Genomic DNA, 16,922 nt, shown 5'->3' on the forward strand with positions numbered 1-16,922 from the left:
CGCCTTCCTCGCGTCAATAGTTCATTGGCTCTATCGCGAACCTTTCATGTAAACTACCAACTTTGATTTGACCTCCATCACTCATGCATCAGTTATATTTAATGTCTTGTCTCCTCTTATCGCATTTAACTTATGTGATTCCATTTTGGGCATCAGGATTTTCCATGTGCTCCGACGGTAGCAATCGCTTCATTGCTTTAAGTAGATTTCTGTGTTCAAAAAACTCAAATTTTATAATTTACGAGGAATATGAATTTTGCATGCTAGTAATCGTGTAATTTAATTAATTGCGTGATTTTCTTTTTAAGCTAACGCATTTTCGATGATTTTTCTTAATTGTTTTAGATAAAAGAAGTAAAATAACTTATATTTCTAAAAGTTATCATCAACCATTGTAAATCATTCATTGTGATTACCTTTGAAAATCATCCATGTATTAATTCTAAAATGTGTGTAAACTTCATCAAATGATGGTTTTACAAAATGGATTATTAGACTAAATGCATGATTTATTTTCAAAGGAAATTTTGTCTAAAAATCTAAGTTGATCCATTTATGAAAGTTTAACAGTTTAATTGATACAATTATAAGCAGGAAAAAAAAATAAAGTTTTACATTCTTTTAGTTTAACAAGGAATCGAGAGTTCCAAACTTTTTATCGAAAGTACACCTTTTATGACAGTTCAAATTCAGCTATGTTCATCAATTTTAGTGTTTTAAATTATTAATATCATGTAAAATTGTTGTTTTCAACAAAGGTCATTGTTTAGAAACAATAAAATTTAAAATGAGATGTCGAAATGTTATAATGGAGTTTTTTTCTCATCAAAATTGATGGTGACAAAATTCACAAGTGCACTTTATCATTTCAAATATCTGGTAAAAGATTGTCAATTTAACTAAACTAATCCTATTATTTCCTTTTTTTTAATACGTGGGATAAAAGGATTCAACTTCAGATATTAAATTAATAGTATAAGTTTATTTCATTTGAGCTATGTTCTAATAATTAATTTTAGTTTAAAACATTATCCAACAATAATTACTATTTTTGTGATGTAATACTATATATTAATGAAAGAATACACATGAACGAACGACGTTAATATCTTTATCATTTAACTCATAATATTACTTTCTATTTAGGTTGAATCTTCAAACGTTTATCCTATAGTTTTTTTAAGTATTATTTTTATCCTTATAATTGTAACATTATGTTGTAATTAAAAAATCATATTATAATATCATTAAAAACATAATAAATTATTATGAAGAAATTACAAAAATAAATTATTATTGAAATGTAGAAGTCTCCATTAAAATTTTTATTATTAATATTATATCCATATTAATGATATTTTATTTATATATCTGTTAAATTTTGTCTTTTTTTATATATAGTGAAAATTTTGATATATTCGTGTTGAACCATGACCACATAGAATTATCAATAAAAATATCGAGAAAAATTTAAACTTTCATTGATAAGAAATCCTAGATTTGGAAGTTAGAGCACTCCGAATGTCAGCTATGATTTTGTGAATGGTTAATGTCCAATCCTCTTAGCAAAAAATGAAAGAAAAGGACAAAAGGATTGTGAGATGATTAATAAACTTTATTGTCATCATACTCATTAAATTACAATTAATTCTCTATTAAAGATTCAAATCTCCCTATCTTTCTATCTCATCATTTTATTAAAATCAAATAAAATATTAAATATTTTATCTACAATAATGAATTCAAAATCTATAAAATAGACATTGACTTGGATACATCTTAAATTACACCTATCTTTTCGCAGATCACCCCAGTCACGGAATAAAAAGAATTCATAAATATTAAAAATATATATAATTTGTCACATGACAAACTACAGTTGAACAGTCGAATGAGTTACAAAAAGATAAGTTTAGCTCTATATTATAATTAACTCATAATTTATATATCTAGATAAAATAACAAACATTTATTATGCATTGAATTCAAAATGTATAATCTATTCTGTACCGTATCCATCTTTTCGCAGCTTAGCCCAACCATACAGCAAAAGAAATACAAAATTAATATTAAAGGGATAAAAATTGATACATGAAAAAACTATAGTTTTAGATGAACGACAAAAAGATGAGGACGACTTAGAATGCACCTCAATATTTATCTATCTTAAAACTCCATTGGATAACGATTACTACCTATTTAAAAATCATTCAATTTTTTTATTAAGAAATTTTGGTGATGGATTCAGAGTGACAAACCAGAGTCTTCATCCTCATCCAAAGATGAAGCATAGACAAAATATAGAGCCCAAATTAAAGCAAACACCCCAGCCAAAATCCACCCAAGAAGGTTGTTGCTTAAACCAAAAGGCAGCCCTGTCCCTTCTGTGCTCAACCTCTCATCCACCAGTGCCACCGCGGGTCCCGCCGCTGCCAATGCAGCCATCGCCACCGCCGCCATCGTGCCTGAAACCAGGCTTTCTTCTGACTTCTTCCCTTCTGGCTTCTCTTCCACCCTACACTTTATCCCTCCCTTCTTCATCTTTTGCAACATAGGCAACCCTGAAAAGGTTTACTCCCCTTTCAACTTTCTTTCCCATCAAACTCAAACTTATCAACTGACACATTGGTTAAATCAGTTGAGGAAATATGCTTAAACCAATTGAGTTATGTTCAGATAAAAGTGTGTACTCAAACTCCCTCTTACCTATTTCCTCGTAATTCGATGACGAATATGATGTTTTCTTGTTTTTTTTCTTTTACATAGATTCAAACTTAAACGATCAACATGACCTAAACTTCAGTTCGTCCGTCGATCGAAGAGCGACTAACAAAAGGGAAAAGGTAGGATGAGCAAGAGTCAATCCAGTTTAACCTTTTGCATATATTCTTTATCAAATCTAACCTTATTACCTGTCTAACCATATCTAATCAAAATATGACAGTTGATAAGAAATTAAAGGCGTATTTAGGAATGATTTTGAAATTGCTAAAATCATTTTTGTTGTATTCAAAATCATTCACAAACATGCTTTCAAGTTTCAACTATTTAAAATCAACTAAATGTTTGTTTTCACACTTTTAAACATTATTTTCATATCATCAAAATTGTTTTAAATTGATTAAAAATGTATTTTAAAGTGATTTTAACCCTTTCAAAAACAATCCCAAATATGCCATAAACAATGTAGAAATTTGGAAAAGCTGCAATAACTGAATTATGGGGACTATAATGCTACTTTTACCAGCAGATTCAGTTTAACCAAAAAGATAATTAAACTATAAAAACAGAACATTGAGTCAAAACCCAGTTCGTTCTTCAAATGAAGAGAAAGAAAGTTGAAGTTTTTTCTGTAATTGGGTAATAAAAAGTAGTGAAAAAGCTGTTTGGAATTGAAGAAACTTACTGTGAGCTGCCACTGGTGGGGATGGAAGAACCTTGGATGATCCTTTGAGTAAAAGCCTGGAGTGAGAAAGCAGGGTGGAAGCCATTTTTGCAGCCAATAACACCTGCTTGAGAGTGAGAAGGCTTTGTTTGGCTGTGATATTTGGATCTAGAGAATTTTCTTCTATTCTTTTGTGTTCTTAAGTTGAGGCGGGTAATGGAAAGTTTTCATTTTCATGCACCACACAATTTGGATATGGGAACAGCCAAATAGTTTTCTATACTCAATCCTTATTCATCCAATCTTTGCTCTCCACGTGTCCATCCCATCCCATGTGCATTAGTGAAATATTGAGTCGTAATCTATGACTCTATGATGGTTGTTGATTGTTTGGTTGGGAGAGAAATAAAGGGGGGGAAAAAAAGGTATTTTGTACTGATGACTTAAATTGTGCTCAACTAATATTTAACTGATTTTTTTTAAAACAAGCTTTTCTAATCATTCACTAGCGTTCTGATTTTTTTTTTTTTTTTAATTTTTATCTTTGAATTCCTCTTTTTCCTTCGTAGGAAGAAGATAGGGAGAATTGGTGACAACTAAACACGACTGAGAGGGATGAAGAAAAAGAGTCAGAAGTTTTGCACAGTAAGGCAGGAGGAGAGGAGAAAGCATGAGGAAAGAGGAGAAGAAAAGCTAAAAATTAGGTCAAATCTAAATTGGACACAATTTTTTAATCTAAAAAATTTCATGAAAATGGGGTAGAAATCCTTTCATTTCTTCTTATTTAGTACAATTGGAAGAGTGAGAATTTAGACCTCTGACCTATCTAAAAGATAGTAAATGCCACTTAGCACTTCAGAAGAGATTGATATGATATTCTAAATTATCATTTTGTTCCCTTCTTTTTATTCAGTCACAATATTTGGCAAACTCTAGATTGTGGTGTAAAAGAGCCCCATTTCTCAAAATCTATCTGCTGTTCCTTTCCATACAAATATTAACATTTTGTTGAAATACACAAACTGAGCTCAACTCTCAAGACATTAGCAGAGCCTCCAATGAGGCTTAAACTGGAATATTCTATCACAGAGAAAGATAAAAACTACATTGTGGGCAGATAAATTTGGTAAAATGAGTGAGACCTGAGACCTATGACTGAAGTAAAAGGAGTCAAAAATGGAATGAGACAGCACTGGACCAATGTTCATTCTGTATGGGTATACCGTTGAAATAAAACAATCAAAGAATTCGGATATATAATAATCACCTGCATGTTCACACAAATATGACGAACCCGAAGGGTTCGGGTCCCTACTCTGATACTCATTAAACATAACAAGAAGATGCAAACGACGTACAGAAGCAAAAACAGGATTTTGAAAATTGTCAAGGGGTCTGGACTTTTCGACAGTACGATAGGACCATAACAAAGTCCTTGGCAGATGAACCAACAGATGCTGGAATTTTCTTTGCTGTCGATGCCGTTCGAAACCACAAGTCGACCAAGTTCTGTAGCTGCTGTGTTGGTCGTACCGGCTGACCCCGACACAATATTTCCACCTGAAACGTAAGATGATTTTTAAAAATATATATCTATATAGGCAATGTATTTGGGCACTTTGAGATCAATCAAGAATTCAAGCTCATGTAAACATTTCAAGTTTTAAACACACCCCCCCCCCCCCCCAAACAAAGATGTCATTTTGCATTATGCTACAAAAGTAAAATTACCCAGATAATATAATCAGCAACTATTGAAACACCAGGTGGACCAAGATTTTCAATGTGATCAAATCTTCACACCAAAACTAGAAGAAAATTTCAATTTCTTAGTGTAGAAAAGAAAGAGGGGGAAAAGTTAAAGTGAGACCAGAAGCAATTCTAGAGACATGCAAAATCTCATTTATGTATGCCATGATTAAGTGGATGGAACATTATTTCTCAAGGATTAAACAGTAATTCCACAGAAGGAAAAACCATGCTGAAACACTTTGTTAATAGGAAATGGAACATATTTTAGAAAAAGCTATGAGGCTTTTCTAGATAAAGCCAACATATTGCATTGATAAAAGCTACCATACTCTTGAGTTCAGCCAATAGTATATATTGTATCCAGGGAAGGAAATATCAACTGCTATATTAGTACAGGTTCAACAATGAGATCAAAGAATAATTGATATTTCTATTTCATTGTAAGAATATCAATGAATTATAAAAATATATATACCAACAAAACATCGCTAATGTGAAGATGAATTGCATTTTAGTTGTGAAATGCTTATTTGTTTCCAAGACTAATACTAATAATAGTTTTGATTTTTTTTCTTTTTTCTTTTCTTTTCTTTCTTTCTTTTTTTTTTTTTTTTTTTTTTTTTTTTTTTTTGTTTCCATGACTTATTAAATAACATCCATTCATCAATATTTTCATCGAAAATTCAATGACATTGAGATCGACATGTTTATTGACATCGAAATTAAATCTGTGATTAAAATACATGTCCAAGAGGTTAAAATTTTATAACTTTGGTTAGTTTCCCCAACTTTTTTGGAAGGTAACAGACAACTCACCTCAGCTTCACTCTTAAGATCTAGTTTCTTTACAAGATACTTTTGGATAGAAGAAACAGGCATTTTCCCATCCCTGTAATGTAATAAATGATTAAACAAAAAGTCAGAACACCATAGTTATCAGCAAGTGAGAATCAGTTACTTCATATATCTTAGAGAAATAACTGAACTACAATTGAAAATAGAAACAGAGTTAAAAGGATGTCACAGAGATTTTGGACATTATGCCATATGAATTACATGGAAAATGATTGGTTTGACCATACAAATTCCAAAAAACTACACTACAAATTACAAAATACAAGGAAAAAAAAAACTTCATGCTTTCAAACCATGATTTTAAAACTTAATCAGCACAAAAATTAATACCGATCAAGATCATTTTCTTCCTGGGGAGTTGTAACATTAATGTTTTGACACAACATAGAAAAGTATATAAAGATATCACTGTCTATATGCAGTCTTCTGAACGTATTTGATCTAACAAGATTCATACAAGGTATGCCTTTATAGTGTCAACGTAAAATAAAATTTAATAAACAGACAAACTAAATGAAGTAATAAGACGCGAGGAACTTACTTTATTCTCAAGTAAGAAGTTGATATTTGAGGCAACGGAAAACCTCCTTTCCTAAAACTTTTAATAACAAATCAGTTGCACAAAACTTAAAAACAGATTCCACTTTACAAAAACTTGATAGTTGGAGTATAATACCTGTCTTCGGAAGCAATTAATGTGAACCAAATTGGACTATTTCTTCTACATTTAGCAGCTGATGCATCAAGCAGGACTTGTGCTGGAGAACCTAGCTCACCAGATGCAGCTGCCTTGTTACGAGCAGTTGCCCGCAACCTTTTGCGTTTCATGGATTCCGGGAGTGATGTGGTCCCGTTGTTATGGTTATCTTTTGCCTTTGGGTTGCTTCCATGCTCCTTATTTCTTGTTTTGGGCATATATAATCCATAATTTGGAGCACCAAGGGACAGTGCTTTCTCCTTACTTTCTTGTGCATCAACATCACCATTGGCAACATTGGATGGTTCTAGTTTGGCCACCGATGACCCTTGGAAATTTAGCTTGCTAGACTTTGTTCGGTTAGCCGCCTCAACCAAACAATTCAAGGGTGTCCAGAGATCAGCTTTTCCTTCTACTGCTTCAACATTATTCTCAAGATGCTCATGTCTTAGACTGTTAGACGGCTCAGCCATAGATGAGTCCTGCAACAATTTCGTACGTTTATCACTATTGAAAGTTTTCATACAGCTACAAATGTGGGAATTTTTCCAATATTCTAACAAAGTTTCTACAACACAAACCGCCCATCAAGTAAATCCCCTTACCTGTCTTCTGTGCCAGACACTTTTATTCATATAATCGGAAGAGCTGGAACTAGGTGTATGATCTTCTCCAGAATCTTCTTCTTTCTTTAGCGGTTCCTCACTGCCAAAACTACATCCTCGTAAAGCAGCAGCCTTTCTTCCCACATTCTTGGATCTTCTTCCAGTCAAGCCACCACTCTGCATTGACACTTTGGGAGTGTTTACCACCAATGAAGATAGCGATCTCTCCTTCCTTTTTACAGGCAATGAAGCCAAGGGTGAAATTTCAGGTGCATTAATCTTTCTCCTCTTGAGAGGAAATATTTTGGCCCTTATATCTTGCAAATTGTGGTCTGGCCTGCAAAAGATAAATAAAAATCTAAATGTGGCTGCTGAGCACATTTAAATCATGCATCGTCTATTCTTCTTTGTGGAATTACTCCAGCACCATATGGATCAATATTCAATAATATGCAAATCTATTTTCAAGCATATTTAAAAAAGAAGAAAAAGGCACTGTTTTCAGTCTGAGCACATTCAAGATTCTTATAAAATTAAATGCCTGAGCAGCCAAAAGAAAGTGTCTAAATTTCAAAATTACAAAGTCCCATCCAAGGAGACATCAAATTGGAGTCCTTTAAACTTGTTAATCCATATTGATTTACAGGCAAGAGAAAGGGTCTAGACGTTAGCAGTAAGAAATCAAATCCAAGGAAACAACAAACTGAAGTCCTTCCAATAGATTGTGGATCTTAAATGAGTTAATTTACATCTTGAAAGCCATCATATTAACAGCACGTTGTCTTCCTGTCTTGCAATGGTAGTATGAGAAGTTCTAAGAAAGAAGAAGACAATGAATATTTTTTCAGTTCAGCAGCGTTTGGACAAAGTGCGATGCCTCCCCACATTCAGCACAAAGTATCACATATATTTCCAGAATTCTTCCACTAAATATTTCTGTAGAAAAGTTGACATTTTCTTTGAAATCCTCTGTTACGCATGAAAACAAAGAGGTAGTGTGTAAATAAACCTATGCACATCTTGGCTACTTCAGAAAACTAAATTTTAGAAAACTTTGATTGGAAGAGCCCAGGCGATGGTTTTAAACCATGTAATACTGTTCTATTTCTGGTAGTAGTCTAGATCACACTTCACTCCTTCATTTCCTTAAGTGATTGAAGGTTGATCATTAGACAAAAGGGATGAAACCCCCTTGAGGACGGATGAAGTGAACCAGACTAACTCTTCCATAACCAATTTCCCTTTCATCGTCTGTGCTCCATTTCTGTTTTTTTCACTCTTTCTCAATTTCTCTTCCTTTAGGGTCAACCACTAAATTGTCCCGATATCTCAAGCAACACTACACTACCACTGCCGATAGTATCATCAACACTCTTTATAACAAAGAAGAGCATGGAAGCATAAACCTTGATAATTTGTTTAAGAACTTAAGGCAGCTCTTTCTTCCCAACAAAGTACTACATCTAACAGCTATATGCTCAAGAGATGTCAAATTAAAAGGTGAAAAACTGCAAAATTAATATAACAGACCTCAGTTTTTCCACAGGAAGACATCCCAGATCAATGTTGCATACAGGACAACAATCAACCTCGTCTGAGAGTTTCTCAGATATGCATTTCCTGCAAACTGGTGTACAACCAAAATTTAAATGTATTAGAAAGCAAGCATTTGAAAATCCACCAATATATGAGTTTGAGTAAGTAATGGTATGTTATTTAGATATATTCACAAAAGTCACAAACAAACACAGTATGAGAGGTGCAATTTCAGAGTTTGCAGACGAACATACACTTATTTTAGCTGGCAAACAAGATCTTTAAGAACACATTTGATGAAGTTTTTTGTTTTGGTTTTCTGTTTCATAAATTAAGTTTATTTGCCAACAATTTTCTTCTTATTCTAATAACTTTATAAAACAAAAACCTTTTTCCAATAAATTTTGAAATTATTAAGAACATTCGTTTCCAAAAATCTGTTTTTTGTTTTTAAAATTTGGCCAAAAGTAACAAAAAGTGAAAACAGAACAAACAAAACATTAGTACAACTATTTTTCATAAGAATAGGTTTTAAAAACAGAAAATCAAAAACAAAACTATTATCAAATGGGACCAATAATTTTCAAAATTGAAAAGTTACTAAAAAAATATACAGGGAAGTCTTATTATCCCATTTGTAGCAGGAGGCTTCAATAGACAGAACAAATTCGATGCAACAGCATTGTTGGGCGTGTCAATACAGAAAGTACAAAACACAATCATCTAAAAACATATGCATTATAACGTCTGACGAATAAAAGATCGATTTTGAGAATTCCAAACATATTCGATAACCATGTAGAGTTAGAAATTGCTTGATGTTCGATAGGCAAACACAGAGACGAGAAATATTAATGTAAACATCAACAGACGATATCATTGCATGCATAAATCCATTGATCTGAAAAGTTTATATTCTTAGAAGATTAGGATTAATATCTCTAGGACTTCTAATACAACACATCTTGATCTTAGTTCTTAATAATATGTGAAGATAATTATCCACCACATTAACAATAACCCACAGTACCACGCAAAAACTACAGTCAATTTTGCAATTTTTGATTCACATGTAAACAATTAGGCATCTAAGACAAAGGCTCGCATATCCTTAAAACATCCCGAGCAACTATCACAATATTAGCTTATTAAGAAACACAACATCATCTAAAAATTCCAGTATTTAGTTATTTAAGTAGAATGCAGAGCAACTGAAATCAAGTCAGTAAAGATATGAATTCAGTTAAAATTTTGAATCTTTGCAGTGTAACCAAATGATCAGCAAACAGACTTGTTGAAGGACAGAAGAAAAAACAACCAAAATCAGCTAAACCCAGCTGGAGTGAACTGTTCAAAGAAGCCATGAGAAATCAAAGAATTGGGGAAGAGAAGAGAGAACACTAAACACATATATTGATCCAAATATCATGATACGAGAATCAAAGCCATAAGATGAAAAATTTTACGTAAGAAATTTGGAATAGTTCAATCTAAAGAAACAAAAAAGCTCTGGCTATATCACATTAGTTCACATGAATCAAAATGAAAAAGCTCCAAAAAGCCATCACAAGGAGCAAAATTGGGAGCAACCCAGATCATAAAACAACTAAAAGAGACAAACCCAAGAAGGGGAAAAACATGCAGAACAAAAAGAAACAGAGAGAGAGAGACATAAATGGAAGGAAAGATCAAAAATAAAGAAGAACCATTAAAAGGGAAAAAAAGAAGAAAAGAAAAGAACTTACACGTGTGAAGGCAAAGAGATATGGTAGTAGCTTCCTTCAAGAGCTTGTTGCAAAGAGGGCACGTCATGCATGCTTCAAGAATTTCCCTCTTCACTCTCACCACTTGACCCGCCATAACCACACCTTCTTTCTTCCCTCTTTCTCTTTAAACCCTTTCTCTAAACCACATTGAAAGAAACACAGAGAATCACAAATCCACACAGAATCAAACCCAGATTGTGAAGGGCAGAGTTTTGATTGAGTTAAACGACTGAAAGCTATGGATCTGAGGTTGAATGCGAGGCAAAAGGGAATTTGGGGGAAATTCAGAGATGGGTTTTGATCCGAATGCGGAAAAATTACGTGGGGTTGGGTTCTTGGTTTGATTTCGGACAAGAAAGGTATAGGAGAAGGGGAAGGTTTGAGGTTTCGATGAAATAGCATGGTCTTTAAGAAATAAATGTATATATTTTATGTATATCTTATAAATTATATATATACGCATCAAAGGGGGAGCGGGTGCGAGCACTATTTGGCAGATTTGTGCATTGTTTTAAGGAAAAAGTGAGTTGGAGATCGAGTTGAAGAGTGAGTTGGGGTTCGAGTTTGGTAATTAGGTAGGAGAAGTGGATAAATTGCGCCGTCAATCCTTTGCCCACGTTATCCAAAATAACCCTATTTTTTCACCATTTGCAAAATTCTCTCCTTTTTTGGGTTGTAAATTCTTTTTCCTTCCATTCATTTTGGTTCTTTATGTTTATTTTAAAAAAGAAAATACAACTCTACTTAAATAAATAATAATTACGTATATTTATCTTCATATATCTCTTTCAATTACAAAAAAAAAATGATAAATTTGTCACATAACGACTTGTGATTGAACATTTGGATGGGCCACATAAACATAGTTACAGCTCATAATGCATCCAAGTAATTTTGCTACTCATTTTTGTGCATCCATCCAATTGACAAACCTTTTATTTTTTAAAAATATTTGTTAATTTTGTGTGTGTGATTTATGAGATGCATAAAGATGGGTACATCCTCATTTTGATTTTTTTTTTATCTCTGTATATATATTTTTATTGTACAATATGTGAGGTGAGAGAATCGAACTTGTGGCTTTATAGTTGATGGCACGAGGTGTATATCAGTTGCGTTATGCTCATTTTGACTATCTTTATATATTTTAGTACATATGCTTTCAAGATGTTCATTTAGTATTTTTAAGGTTTTTTTTTTCTCTACTTGCAAAATTCTAGCTCAAATGTTATACATGTGGGTTGTTGTTAATATAGAGATAGGTAATAGTTTAACATTTTCAACGAGTATCTTATTGTGTTGAAATTTTGATCAAAAAACAAGATAAAAAAGAAAATAAAATGTATTGTAATCATTATATTTTAAAATATAAATATCAAACCATTGTAGGTTGGGCTGGTGGTAAAAAGAGAGACATAGTGTCAAGTTAAAAGGCCAAGGTTCAATCCATGATGGTCACACAAGTTGTCCCATTAAATTAGTTGGAGTACGCTTCAGATGGCCTTCGACATTCATTAAACACTCATTATATATATATCAAAATAGACTTTTGGTTTTAAAAGTATGCAAGACTAAAATAGGGGGCCAATTGAATATTTGAGTTATTAAATTGAAAATATATGTCAAATTGGGATTGTTTTGTTTGGAGCTTAGATTTGTTTCCATTTTTTGTGTTTTTCAATTCCTAGACAATATTTAGCTTTGGTTGCATTTATGGTATTATGTTTTATATTTGAATGGTAAAGAAAAAAAATATTTATAATTGGTATGGTATTTTTGTTAAATTTTTAGTTAGGTTGGTATATTTAAATTTCCAATCATATGTTCCACCAACTAAGGTCTTGTTACCAATTCTCGGCATAATTAGGTCTAAAGTCCCTTCATTTGAAATTTCTTCTTTTTTTTTTTTTCCAATTTGAGTTCAAATATATAAATCCATCTTTTGAATATTTAATGGTAATTGATGTCTTTAGTATATTATACTTAGGTTGGTCTTTCATTTGTAATGTTACACCAAAAATATAGTTTTTTAATCGAGAAAATAGATAGATAATTTTTATTTTTGAATTATCAATTATATAAAGAAAAATTAATTTTTTTTGGTCTATGAGATTTTTAGGTTAGATGGTACAAGGGTCCATGAGTTTTCATTCTCAACGATTTGCTGCCTTAAAGTTTAAGTATCGTGTCGTTTTAACTAATTAACGAAAAAACTATGAAATTGTTAAAATAAAATCAAACATAAGCTTCATGGGTGAAATCGTTGAATTTGAAAATTTAGGAACCTAAATGCAACCTAATACAAACTTAAAAACTAAAAGTGTAGGGCTCATTTGGTAATTATTTCATTTTTTGTTGTTGGTTATTGAAAATTAAGCATATTTCCTTATATTTTTTTTACAATGATTTACATTTTTTTTAAGTAAAAGAGTTGAATTCTTAGTTAATTTTGAAAAATAAAAATAGTTCTAGAAAATTTTGTAATTCGTGAATTAAACTTGTAATTTAACCTAAATATATATTCAATAAAAGTTGCACATACCACCATCCCTTAATTATGGAATTTGTTACAATTAGAACTCTTAACTTTTAATTTGATCCATTAGTTCCCTATAATTTTTTAATGGTTGAGATTGTAATCAACCCAGATAATTTGTTAAATTTTAAATTTCATTCGATAGATGCTATTCCAAAATATATAAAATTTAAATTTTATAAATAAAATTGGCAAAAGAAATCGAACTAGAATAAAAATAAAATTGAAAACTTCTAATTAGAAAAAATTAAAAGTTTAAGAATAAAATTTTACATTTATCCTTATTAGTAAGCTATAAATGTATCTTTAATTTTTTTTTTTTTTATTGAAGTGGCATTCAATAAAATTTCAAGTTAAAATGTAAAAATAAAATTTAAAAATTATTTATTCAAAAAAATTAAATAATTAATAAATAACATTTAAAATTAAAGATGAAGTCGAGGTCAAGTATTGATGTAAGTTAAAATAAATTAAAATATGGACATGCAGTAAGTTGATATGTTTTAACGATTATTATTTGAAATCACTATAAAGGAACATTCAAAATTATTGATTAAAATATCAATATCAATCTCAAAATTTAAATTTTACAAATATATTGATATTCTTACTAATACAGGAATTGTACACCATTATTAAATTATCAAAGTTAATTGATGAAATTAAAAATTTAAGAAGGTAACTGTAACAAACTATATAATATATAATTTAAGTTAAAAGTTTAGAGGGGTAATACTAGCAAATTTCATATTCCTAGGGTGATTTTGTGCAATTTTTCTAGTGTAATAATACCCTAACATAGTAGGGTTAATTTGGTCATTTCAAGCAGGACTCGTCTCCAAGTGACTAGTTCGTTCCATTTCTCTCTTAACCGGGAGAGCTTTCTTTCTTATTTTTCACTACGAGCGATTGACCGTTCGAACATGCAGCAGGTAAACGAAAACCCTAATCAAATTCCTATTCAACCACAATTTTTTTTTTTTTTTAATTTCTCTTCAATTTCCGTTATTTTACAATGTTGGTCTTGATACCTAATGTGCACAGGGCGGAGGATCTGAATCGGAGGTCACATGGGAGGACCAACAGAATATTAACAAATTTAGTAGGTTGAACAATCGGTTCCACGAGCTTGAAGATGAGATTAGAACCGCCAAGGTATTGATTGCATTCGAGGGATTGGATATTTCATGATCTGCTCTTCTTGTTATTTTTACTTTAAATTTCTGACGCCCTTTGCTGAATTTCTGATGGGTTTTGATTATCAATGTGATATGAACTTAGAGTTTCTCCTGAAATATTATTAAAATTTTCAATTGGGTTGTTTCTTGATACCATTTCCTATTTAGATTTAATTTTTTTTTACTTACAAGGAGGCAAGTGGATTTAAACATGATGGAACTTTTGTCCTCTTTTTTACTAGAGGGAGAAAAAAGCCATATAAATGGGGTTGGATAAATCAAGTGATATAAATTCCCTAAAAGATTGATTAGTTTGCTTTTAATTTGTACAATGTGTTTAATTTATTCACCCCCAGATTTTTCTTGTTTTGTTCTTCAGCATAATGTGTTTTCTTCCCCACCTTTACTTTCTGGTGGTATTTGGGAGACTCTAGTTAGTGAAGCGATTCTTCAATACTCAACCTTGTGTCTCCCACAATGTGCCCTGCAACCAAATGTTTATTAGAGTGAATGAGTGTGTATGACTTTTGAGGGTAATGCTTTTAAGGGTTTTTTGTTTTTTCCAATAAGCAATTTGGAAAAAAGCACTGGTTAGTTTCTTTCTCCATAATCATCTCAAAGTGCCTTCAAGGGGAATTTTCAAATTCACTTTTGAATTCCATGAAAATTTTGTGAACTGCTATAAATTGGCTAAACACACTTCTGGTTATTCATATTGAACTCACCTTCAATAGTGACTTTTCATAGGAGACAAATGATAATCTTGAGGATGCGAGTAATGAGTTGATTCTCAGTGATGAAGATGTGATTCGTTTCCATATTGGGGAAGTTTTTGCCCATATACCAAGGGAAGAAGTAGAAGGCAGATTGGAAGAAATGAAAGAGGAAAATGTTAAGAACTTGGAGAAACTTGAGGTAGAAAGGGATTCTATTGTAGCCCAGATGGCTGAGTTGAAGAAAATTCTGTACGGGAAGTTCAAAGATTCCATCAATCTAGAAGATGATTAGCACAGATAAGTTTTCTGAAGCTGTTTTGGTTCTATGTTCTTTGGATCTTGATGTTGTATTCTTGATGTAGTCTTGGAATCCTCTGGAATTTGATTTGAGAAAGTGACCTGATAGAAGGTTGATTATTTACTCAAGATCAACAGATGTTTGTAGCAGCATTTTTGTCTCTATAATATACATGAATACCTGGTGTTCCTTAACTAGTCTTGTTAAATGGATGGATTCACTCATTGGTTGCTAATTGATTCCCTCTTTATTCTAAAACTCTAGGGGAAAAAGGGTCCCCTTGATCTGTTAACTCATGGCTATTTGTTTAGTTGCACGCACACCCAAATTCCATATTGACTCATTGATAGCTTTGCTTCAAAATTTCCACTTATACTTGCCTAAATACTCATTCTCTAAATGTGTCATTGCCTTCATTCATTTCGTCCTTATTTTTCTCCATTTCAGTCATTCTCTAAAGAGTTCGATTATACCTTTAGCAATACGAGTTTTTCTTACTAGTACACCCGTATAGTCTTATATTTATGTCAATTTTGCCTCCCTATCTTGGTTTCAGTTTCTTCCTTGTATTTTAATTGGTTAATCTCAATAGTTAGTCTGTCAATATCAGCCTCATATGTTTATTTTTTATTAAATGCAACACAATATTTTCACCAACTTGAGCATAGTTCAATTGATTTTAGGCATTTATTCTTGACTCGAAAGGTCAAAGGTTCAAATTACTCTAGCTACTTCTATTGAACTCCAAGAAAAAAAAATTTAACACAATATTCCTGGGTTCAAAAATATATGAAGGTGGAGGATTACTTTAGATCGAGGCATGTATCGTAATCAATTGAGATACTTTATTCGTTCATGATAAAAATTACATAAAATTTTCACTCAATCTATTATTTCTTCAACAAAGCTTTCAGCCACCATATGTCATGCCACCCAGCAAACTCTTGTAACATTTGATGCCATATCTCGATCCTTATCGTAGCAACCTTGTTGCAGTCACCATCTTTGCATACCCACCTTGCCTCACCACTGCCCGTTTCTCAAGATCAACCCGAGAAACCTAACCAGGAAAACAAACATCAATCCCAATTGGCTTTGATCCTAACTAATATTTAGTTTAGTTTGGTCTGATCCCTCTAATATATGATATCGAACAACTGAACCCAGTTGATTCAGCTCGGTTCAACCTGTTTGAAAACCAAACTGTATCAGAGCAACTCACATCCGTTTGAGTTGTATGAATTAAGATCTGGTGTGTTAGTTCTTACTGGGTATTTGATGGCAATATGAAAAGGTGAAATCTGCAACAATAGCACAGTGTAGGAGTAGGAGACATTCCCACTTCATCCCCACGTCCCCACCTGAGTTTATTCCCTTTGCCAGATGTGGATGTTTCCTTTTTTTTTTTTTTTTTTTTTTTTTAATTTTATTTTATTTCAGATAAACTTTAACTGAAATTAATAAATCCTGAAACTTTTAACAGCATCTTTAACACAGGTTTTTTCCCCTCAGAAAGTGTTTATGAAGCTAGAGATTACTCATTGAAATCTATATCTATGAATAATAGAGGAATTTGTAAGATGAGGATGATAAGAGGG

General features: G+C 32.0%; 3 protein-coding genes across 4 annotated transcripts; 1 reads left to right on the plus strand and 2 right to left on the minus strand.

Annotated features, from left to right (window-relative positions):
• Positions 1-2,042: 2,042 nt before the first annotated feature.
• On the minus strand, positions 2,043-3,599 carry LOC120079794 (photosystem II reaction center W protein, chloroplastic-like). Its single transcript, XM_039034191.1, has 2 exons — positions 3,407-3,599; positions 2,043-2,561 (listed from the first exon to the last, which is right to left on the minus strand). The coding sequence occupies exons 1-2, from the start codon at positions 3,489-3,491 to the stop codon at positions 2,245-2,247; spliced, it is 402 nt and encodes a 133-aa protein (XP_038890119.1). The 5' UTR covers positions 3,492-3,599; the 3' UTR covers positions 2,043-2,244.
• Positions 3,600-4,578: 979 nt separating this feature from the next.
• LOC120079792 (E3 ubiquitin protein ligase DRIP2-like) lies at positions 4,579-11,025 on the minus strand. 2 transcript variants are annotated; one of them, XM_039034190.1, is made up of 7 exons: positions 10,576-11,025; positions 8,825-8,921; positions 7,295-7,631; positions 6,669-7,171; positions 6,534-6,584; positions 5,954-6,026; positions 4,579-4,945 (listed from the first exon to the last, which is right to left on the minus strand). In XM_039034190.1, exons 1-7 carry the CDS (start codon positions 10,688-10,690, stop codon positions 4,772-4,774), a joined length of 1,350 nt encoding a protein of 449 aa, XP_038890118.1. In that variant the 5' UTR covers positions 10,691-11,025; the 3' UTR covers positions 4,579-4,771. The 2 variants fall into 2 exon arrangements, with proteins under 2 accessions (XP_038890118.1, XP_038890117.1); XM_039034189.1 differs by having other exon boundaries at positions 6,534-6,590.
• Positions 11,026-13,938: 2,913 nt separating this feature from the next.
• LOC120080027 (probable prefoldin subunit 4) lies at positions 13,939-15,559 on the plus strand. The gene is made up of 3 exons (XM_039034560.1): positions 13,939-14,064; positions 14,177-14,287; positions 15,058-15,559. The coding sequence occupies exons 1-3, from the start codon at positions 14,056-14,058 to the stop codon at positions 15,316-15,318; spliced, it is 381 nt and encodes a 126-aa protein (XP_038890488.1). The 5' UTR covers positions 13,939-14,055; the 3' UTR covers positions 15,319-15,559.
• The last annotated feature ends 1,363 nt before the right edge of the window (positions 15,560-16,922 follow it).

The sequence above is a fragment of the Benincasa hispida genome, chromosome 6 (genome assembly GCF_009727055.1).
Source record: "Benincasa hispida cultivar B227 chromosome 6, ASM972705v1, whole genome shotgun sequence".
Taxonomy (NCBI): Eukaryota; Viridiplantae; Streptophyta; class Magnoliopsida; order Cucurbitales; family Cucurbitaceae; genus Benincasa; species Benincasa hispida.